Consider the following 9,002-nt stretch of genomic DNA (forward strand, 5'->3'; position numbering starts at 1 on the left):
AATGTATTCAATATTTTCGTTATATTATTATTATTGAGATACTCTATAGTGATATACAGTATGTCCTTTCTATTGTGAATTTGAAAATACTTTCTGCTCATGTTAATTTTATCTTATTGTATCTTTTAAATATGTTGAACTCTTGTAATGCTCGACAACACCGCTGCTGTGAAAAAATTATTTAACAATTTGGGATGAATATCTATCTATCTTTGTACTTTTACTTACGTCTTCATTTTGACTCTTTCCTTTCTTTTCCTGTTTCACTCGTATTACTGTTGCTGCTATAACACGTGAATTTCACTATGGGAATAAGGCGTGTCATTACGTATTCATATAGAAGCGTTATACAATTCTTGAAAAAAATACATTTGTCACCTTGTTGTATAATCACAATCATTTATTTTAAAACATAACCCATGGTCCACCATGATCCGCTGCAGGGACACCATGACTGGACTCGGCTTTTGGAAATATAAGCACTGATAGTGTGGTAGATAGTACAAAGGTCAGTGAAAACAAAATCTTATGATTAAATGTTCATGATATTCAAACTGAACAGCAACTTACACATGTAGCTAGTGCCTCCTTTCTTTATTCAATACAAAAACATCACTGTACTCATAGACTCTACCCACCAGTATTGATCACACACCTACCCAGCCACCCACCCTCTACTTCAGCTGCTTTGAAAACAAGTACACACAGAAACCAGACACCACTAGATCTACAAAACTATAGCCCATTAGAAAACATCAACAGGCTATTTACAAAAACGCTTAGCAAACTAACATAATGAGTTAACACAGAACATCAAAAGGAATGCTTATGATCTCTTTATGGCTTCATCAATTTCTGAAATCTGGTCCTTCAGTTGGGTCCACTGTTCAGGATTCAGGGAGATACCTAGGAGAAACAGAGGGTGAAACTGAGTCCAGAGGCCGAAGCCAGATTTTCGCTTAGCGAGCTAACTTCAGGGAAAACTCGGGGTTTCCGGTCCTACGACGCTGGTTCTCTTTTTAACGGGCTAGATCTCCATGGTAACTTATGCTGAGCGGCTAACCTGCTCCGGAGCAGGTTAGGTTCCAGGATAAGAGATCAACTCAGTGAAAGCACTGCCTGCTGACCAATCAGAGCTCAGTGTGCGGAGTTTAAAGCGATCAAGTCGTATTACAGGATTAAGGAAATACAGTTTAAACTGCCGTTGCAGGAAAGACGGCCGGCCAAAATCACAGACTGTGTGAACATGAAAATGAATAGAATATCCCCTCCCATCTTCAGAGCAATCTGACTAATATAACATTAAGAAAGCTTAATTAAATATCTGCCACAACATAAGTAACCGGATCGAAGTAACAGTACAGTCCGCGGCATATCACATCATAATGTATCATATATTTCCTTATCTGAGTCAGCTGAGCCGTATCTGGCCGTGCAACACTCACAGTGTCACATACTGTATGCAGAAGTATTATTTTAAGCAACACATTAAGTTGACGAAACACTCGAGTCAAATGTAATTAAAGTCAGATCCACTCGTGTCTTAGACGGGGCAGTGATATCATAAACCTGTTAATGTACGCATTCAAACACTTTTTCTTTTACCAGCTGTATTCACCTTGCAGGTGCAGCTATGTGGCTTTGATCCTGGATAAAGTGTTTAAGTCATGGATGTTTAAAGTTTAACTTCTTCATATTTGTCTAATATTATAGTTTACTTTTCATTCAGAAGTATGACGCTGCACTGTCAGTACGCTTGTCCATGTTTGTGATTGGTCGAATGCTCCAAATACCACTTCCTGTTCTATTGTCTCCGAGTCAACAATTGCTGTAATGTATATTTGTATAGAAGCCTGAAATAAGGTATGTGGCTAACACAAGCTGGAGAGATTTGAATGTTTGGTCCTACGAGATGAAATGCGTCAGTGAATACCCCACAGTGACTAGCGTCTAAATCAGACTACTAAGACCATCACCTAATTTGAATGTATAGTTAATTATTTGTTTTTAATACAACAGATGTTTTAATGCACCCAATCCAGTGAAATAACAAACCATTTTTATTATGACTGCCACTTTTTATTAATTAAAAATGTAATTAATTTGAATTTATGAAGCAATTTTGCTCTTTTTGTGTGTGTGAATTGTAAATTGTACTGTGTGTTATTTTATCCTATTGCCAAATACACATTTCCATTATATGTAAGTTTAATGGATAATAACGTTTTCTGAATCTGAATCCAAACGTCAAACATTAGCCGCCTTTAGCTTAGCGGTGGTGATGAGGGTCCTGACTACGGTTTCCAAATCCGACTTGCCCATTGATGCATGTTTTAAGCAACAATATGGTTTTATTCCCCTTGCAAAAGGTAGTTGTTGCTCTTAAAGAACTACTGGAAGTTTGTAGAGTTCTCTGGTCATTTGCCCATGCTGGCTTGAAGATGAGCCTTCAATTCATTCCATTAGTAAAACCTTCAAAGTATAACTATACCACTAATCATGTTGATGCTCGGTCCTGAATCAAATTGAGTTCCTTAGTATAACATTTGAATCTGCTGCATGAAATGTAAAGTGTACGAGCTGTATTACGAGCAGGTGTTGCAGAAGAAATAAACAGGTCAAATAAAAATATAAACATACTAATTTATACAACTAGTAATTGTATGTCCTCATTCCTCTGTTGCTTCATATGCAGCAACAGTGTTACTTTTTGATGTAATAGTAATGACCTATTGAAGGATGTAGGCAGCATGCAGTCCATTTTGTGCAGCAGGAGAGCCAAATGACCCCCAGCGCCCCCTTCTGTGGAAACGAGCACAGAGCCCGATGCACAAAACTCTTGTGGGAGCTGTTATCTCTGAGAGTAGTTTTTCGCTTTGTTGCAAGCTAACGCAAACAAAAGCCTGGCTCTGTCAAACTTAATCTGTGGTACACCCCTCGTGTGTAGTTTCAGATAAATATGGACTGTGGGTGGATGAATGAAACCTTACCTTTCTTCCCCGGCTTCATCTCCCCATCCGAGTTTGTCCAGTACTCTCTGACGTCAATCAAGACTTTCCCTTTGAAGTCCCTGACGCTGACGTATCGCATCTTTCCAATCTGTAAGAAGCAAACTGACCGTCACAAAACGGTTTTTCTTCAGGAGTTTAATTTATAGCTTTTAGAATACAACAAGTACTGAACAATACCTCTGTCCACACACAAACTGAAGGTAGAATATTGAAGGCAACAAGACACTGTGCCTATGATATTTTTTTGTAATAGAGAATTACAACAACATTTGTGACCTGCTCTATCGAAATCAGTCGCATTGACCCGAAGACACATTTTGAGTTGTATTCACTGTTAGAAAGAGGAGATTCCTAGCTTTCTAATGATGTCAGGATTGTTGTTGTACTCCAAATATTAAGCTAAATATGTCACATTATATAATGACTGTCACCGAGTCATCATTTTGAGAAAAAGGACTTTAAAGTTTCCTCCTCTCTGGAATCCATCGATCTGATTGGTTATTAGCAAATGATCAAAATAGTCCGGAGGGAAGATATTTTCGTTTGGATTACTGGTCTGGGGGAAGCTCGCGAGAGTGTGTGTGTGTGTGTGTGAGTGTATGTGTGTGTGTGTGTTTGTGTATTTTTGCGTTTCTGTGTATTGTGTTTGTTTCCCGGGGAAAACACTCACGAGAAACACCGGCTGTTGTTATGCCTGCTGTGACGTTAAGTTACTCCGTTCTCCGCTTGTAATTATGCCGTTACAAGCTTCAAAGTTGTATTTATCATCTGAATTTGCCAAAACAAGTGTAATATTCTGAAAGCCAAGACTTTGTTTGATTGAAATCAGATGAAAACAAACTGTAACGGACCCTGCCGTGTTATCTATGATTACTATACGCCTTACATTCATAATTTCAGCAAGGTGAGTGAGAGCTGTCTTCTTCCCTTTACAAGCTTCAAACATGTATTTATCGTGTGATTTTGGAAATAAAAGTTTCATATTCTGAAAGCCAAGACTTTGTTTGTTTGAAAACAAACAAAACACCCGAACAACAATTTTTTTACGCAAATCCACGTTTATTTTGAAATGAGCCGGTGCGACTTCCGACTGATTTCGATAGAGCGGGTCACAATTATAGTATATTTTTTGCAGGACATCACTCACTTTTCCCCTTTAATAACCCTGAACAATTTGTACATATTTTACTCTACCTCTGTACTAGGTTTAAATGTAACTTGCGCACTTGTATAATTTAAGTATATATTATTTTATGTTTGTATATTTTGTTTAGTAGTAGGTTGGTCAATTACAGTAAATCAAACGTGTTCTTTATATTTCATATAGTTCTATCTGTTGAAACTCTATAGATATTTATGTTTCTACTGTTCATTACTGTCTGTCTATTTTATATTTGAATGAGTTACATTTTAAGTCAGTGTAATGCCGTAACAGCTTTAACTACTTCAGATCAATAAAAGTAGATCTAAACTAAATAAAATGTTATTCAAAGTATTGAAACTTCAGAAATGTAAAGTGTACACAGTATAGCACCTACATTTAAACTAGATCTGTGGAAATAAAAAAGTACAGAGATGCAATTAAAAAAAATTGGAGTTTGAATGTTCCATGTAAGCAGAGCACCGGGACCCCCACCTGGAACATGTTGTCTCCAGCATCACTGCCGCCCTTGGAGGAGCCGCCTGGCTTGGAGCTCTCTCCACTCTTTACTTTCTTGGCTGGTTTCTCTGGTGCACTGGACTTCTTTCTTTTTGCCTAAAAAAAAAAAGACGTACTTTTCAAATTCTTGCCCATCATTTGTGATCCAGGGCTAACTGTATATGGATAGAAAAGGCAGACGTTTTATCAGCAGATTTGGAGAAAGGAATGAATGACAAAAGCAGTAAAAGGAAGCACTGTCAACTATGGTCAACAATTGTATTTATTTCACTATTTAATTAAATTAATTCTTAGCTCTAGCCACCTTTACTCATAGTTGACTCCACTCCTTCAGTATGTATGTCTCCAGGCTTGTAATCTGATTTTTATTTAAAAAAACTCAATATTTTCTCAAGCTCGTCGTTTTCTAATAAGATCTGCTTTATGCGCTTCAAATGTAAGTGAGTAAAGCAAACACATCAGCAGTTTATATTGAATACAAACCTTGGTTTCTGCTTCACTGTCAGAGTCACTTCCAGATGTGGAGGACAGTCTTTCCTTTGATTTTGGCATTCTGCTGACAGAAGAATCAACTATCAGACCTCTTTATACAGCAACGTATGCATGCACAGGTCTTTTTTATCTTAAAATATTCATCAGTCCATTTAGTTGTCACATAATCTCATAATACAATATCACAATATGTGTGACGGCCTGTCCACACAGCGGCGTTGGAAGCTTCTTCCCATTCACTTTGAATGGGGTCACTTTTCACCGAACTGTGGACTACAGGAAGCAGCAGGGAGAGGGACACGCCCCCATCGCCATCAATGGGACTACGGTGGAGAGAGTCAAAAGCTTCAGGTTCCTTGGGGTCCACATCACTGAGGACCTGACATGGTCTATTCACACCACCACCATCACTAAGAAAGCTCGACAGCGGCTCTTCTTCCTCCGCAGGTTGAGGAGGTTCAAAATGGATTCCAGGATACTCTGCAACTTCTACAGGTGCACGATAGAGAGTATCCTCACTGGCAGCATGACGGCCTGGTACGGCAGCTGCACCGACCTCGATCGTAAGGCTTTACAGAGGGTGGTGAAAACTGCACAGCACATCACCAGGACGGAGCTGCCATCCATGGAGGACCTTTACTCCCAGCGGCTCAGGAAGAAATCACTACGGATTATCAAAGACCCCCATCACCCCAGCCACAAACTGTTCTGTCTGCTGCCGTCTGGCAGACGTTACCGCAGCATCCTGGCAAGGACAAGAGTTTTGGAGACAGTTTCTTACCGCGGGCAGTGAGACTGTTAAAAAATTGAACTGTTGAAACAACTTCAAACATTCATCTGCTACTCAGTAGTATGTATCTAATACCTAATATATATATATCATTCCAATTAACTTGTATATAGACTCATACTGCACTATTCCACATCATAACTTTATTTCATTTTTATAACTATTATTATTTTTGTATTGCTCATGCTCTTATTGTTATTATGTTATGTTATTATGTTGCATTGTTGGAGAAGCCTGTGACATAAGATTTTCAACTGCATAATTACTCTGTAGCTATGTCAGATTGACAATAAAGAACCTTGAACCTTGAACTGCATTGTGGGAAGCAGAGCGGAGCTTTCCTGGCGTTTCAGGCTGCAAAAGTTGAGCAATGTTCAACTTTTGAAGCTTCTGAAGCTTTCGGTGGAAGCGTCAGCCAATCAAATCATATGCCAGTACAAGATCTAGCCAATCAAACCGCTGCTTGTGTGTCAGGGGCGGGAGATTCATGTGATTGGTTGTTGGTCGAGCTTCAGACACGCCCGCCGGCAAGCTTTTTCCAAAGCCGCTGTGTGGACGGGCCGTAACTTAAACAGAACACATTATGAAATGCAAGTCTCCACAGTGAGCATGTATCCATGGGCACTATGAAGGGCTCTCTCTCCAGCCAGTGTGGACAGGAGGAAAGATTACAGCGGCCAGTAACTCTGCATGTTGGCATGAGAATGGTATTAGGATACAAAAAAATCTAATTTGGAGTATTAGAACAGCAGGTACAATAATATTTGTGTCTGTACAGCGTTTTAGCCACTGACATATTACAGGAGCTGGATCTGGATCAGAAAAACCTTATGCATGAATGTACATCATGCGAACAACATGCTGTTATTTTTAAAAGTGTAAATCCTGCACAACATTTAGCACATCTCTGCTCCACACTACCTCTTTTTAAATCTGCACAGCTCTACACTTGAATATAGTATTTGTCATATTGTATTTAATTTGACTGTCCTCAGTTTCTTACATATTTATATTTTGTGTAATATTGACTTTTTCTATTATTTTTAATTTGTTACAATAGTCTTTAAATGGCTTTTATAATAGTATGTGTGTTGCTCTTTTCGTGTAAGGGTCTTTGAATGCAGCATTTACACCAACACAAATTCCTCGTTTGTGTAAAGCTACTCGGTAATAACACCGACTCTGATTCCGTTAAATTGCGTTCTGACGGCACGGTGGTGGTTTCCAAAGGTAGCAGCATTAATTAAGAAAAATATAAATAAATTAAATCTAATCCATGATATTCTATGAAACGGACAACATTGTAAATAATGTTTATAAAGCAGCGGGGGGCATGTGTTATCATCCAGATTGAATCATGAATTCTACTAAACGACCAATCTCCGCCATTAGTTCCGTATATTGTGGTAACGGTGTCATTAGTGTATTATTGAGGCGTTTAAGCGCTTTAGAATGCATGTCTCTGAATTCTTTCACGTTTTAATTCCAGAGCCTAACGTGCAGTAGCGTCCCGCCCAGCGTTAGCTACTACCCTGAGACTTAGTCCTAAATGCACCATATTAAATTCCCCATGAATGCACCATAATGATACCAGCTAATAAGCTACATGCTATCTGGATAGCTCTGTCACGGTGGCTAGCGTTAGCAGAGCTGAACCCCAGCACATGCACTCTGCCTGCGTGTTTAAGATAAAAGGACCTTCTTTAACTAGTGCACTGGAACAGTTAATATGCTGCGGAACACCGACTTGCTCTATTGAACCAACCATCTTTGCACTGACACGTTTTAGCATATTATTTAGAAACTGTCAATGCTTACATGATGTGATGTAGCTGAGCGGATGTCTTGACAGGAAGCGGAAGCTCAATGATTTTCCGGACTAATAGAGTGGCGAAGTCCCTCCCCTTCCGGTTGAGCCCCATGGGACCTTATTTCGGAAAAGTTATGCATTGAAGTCAATGGAGAGAGAAAGATTATCTTTCGATCCCGTTTGAATTGTGCCACGAATTACACATATGATGTTTGTCAATTTAAAAGATAATTTTGCAAGTCAAAAAAAAAAAAATGTGTCGTAAAACTGTGAAGTAACACATTTGTTTGTGTGAAACGCTAAATGAACTACATCTCTGGTCAACCACACACGTCACCAAGATGGCCGTCACTACTGTCATGTCAACAAACGATTGACTATCACCACAATGAAACACGTCCTGAAGAATGTCATGCAAAGCCTGCCTTCCTTTGATTCTCTCTGAACTGCCTGGTCGTTTTAATGTTTAATGTCAACCATTTGTGCAGATAGCATGAAGTAGAAAAGATCGCCGATGCTAACGTTAGCGTTAGCATTTCTCCCCCGGAATTAAATGGTGTATTATAGAATGATCACACCGGTGACAGTACTATTCAAAGGGTTCACGAAATATGACTACTACTCTTACTGTTTAACATTTTGGGTTACTTAATGTTACTTCATGTTAAGGCTAATAAAAATGACAAGGCTGTAATGCTAACTAACGTGCTAGCTACTAGCTAGGTAGCTAACTTGATCAAGCCACTCCTGGTCGTTTCATCAGACGGGAAGCAAAAGAACGAGCAAGACCCATTGCTGGTATAATAACAACCTGGTACTAAGCACACAGGCATCTTGTTAAAGTTATCTTATCTTAGCCAGCGCCATATAGATAGATTCTATCTATATGGCGCTGATCGTATATATACGGTATTATACGTATATCGTAGTGTCTCAATTGTGACATCACTTACGCGACTCTGGGATTTGTAGTCTTTCTAGTTACGTATTTTTCATAGTCTTATATTTCAACAGTTTTACGACAAACTGTGACTTTTTTGACATGGAAATGATTTTTTAAGATTGACAAACATCATATGTGTAATTCATGGCACAATTCAAACGGGATCGAAAGATAAGTTTTCTCTCCCCATTGACTTCAATGCATAATTTTTCCGAAATAAGGTCCCATACCCCGGAAGTAAGTGGGAGGGACTTCGCCACTTATCTTTCGATCCCGTTTGAATTGTGCCATGAATT

At 39.0% G+C, this 9,002-nt stretch overlaps 1 protein-coding gene across 2 annotated transcripts; it reads right to left on the reverse strand.

Moving 5' to 3' along the window:
* Window positions 1-377: 377 nt before the first annotated feature.
* On the reverse strand, window positions 378-7,840 carry sub1b (SUB1 regulator of transcription b). 2 transcript variants are annotated; one of them, XM_034118594.1, is made up of 5 exons: window positions 7,772-7,840; window positions 5,155-5,224; window positions 4,648-4,767; window positions 2,991-3,099; window positions 378-906 (listed from the first exon to the last, which is right to left on the reverse strand). In XM_034118594.1, exons 2-5 carry the CDS (start codon window positions 5,221-5,223, stop codon window positions 827-829), a joined length of 378 nt encoding a protein of 125 aa, XP_033974485.1. In that variant the 5' UTR covers window position 5,224; window positions 7,772-7,840; the 3' UTR covers window positions 378-826. The 2 variants fall into 2 exon arrangements, with proteins under 2 accessions (XP_033974485.1, XP_033974486.1); XM_034118595.1 differs by having other exon boundaries at window positions 5,155-5,227; window positions 7,772-7,804.
* Between the last annotated feature and the right edge of the window lie 1,162 nt (window positions 7,841-9,002).

Source organism: Trematomus bernacchii, unplaced genomic scaffold (genome assembly GCF_902827165.1).
Source record: "Trematomus bernacchii unplaced genomic scaffold, fTreBer1.1, whole genome shotgun sequence".
Classification (NCBI taxonomy): domain Eukaryota; kingdom Metazoa; phylum Chordata; class Actinopteri; order Perciformes; family Nototheniidae; genus Trematomus; species Trematomus bernacchii.

Bases quoted from the DNA above. Each gene is read 5' to 3' on its own strand.
- sub1b (XM_034118594.1), bottom strand. From the start codon at position 5,223: ATGCCAAAATCAAAGGAAAGACTGTCCTCCACATCTGGAAGTGACTCT. The intron at 3,100-4,647 runs GTGGGGGTCCCG...TGCTTCTTACAG, and splicing joins CTGGAGACAACATGTTCCAG to ATTGGAAAGATGCGATACGT. The intron at 907-2,990 runs GTAAGGTTTCAT...TGTTTCTCCTAG, and splicing joins GATGAAGCCGGGGAAGAAAG to GTATCTCCCTGAATCCTGAA.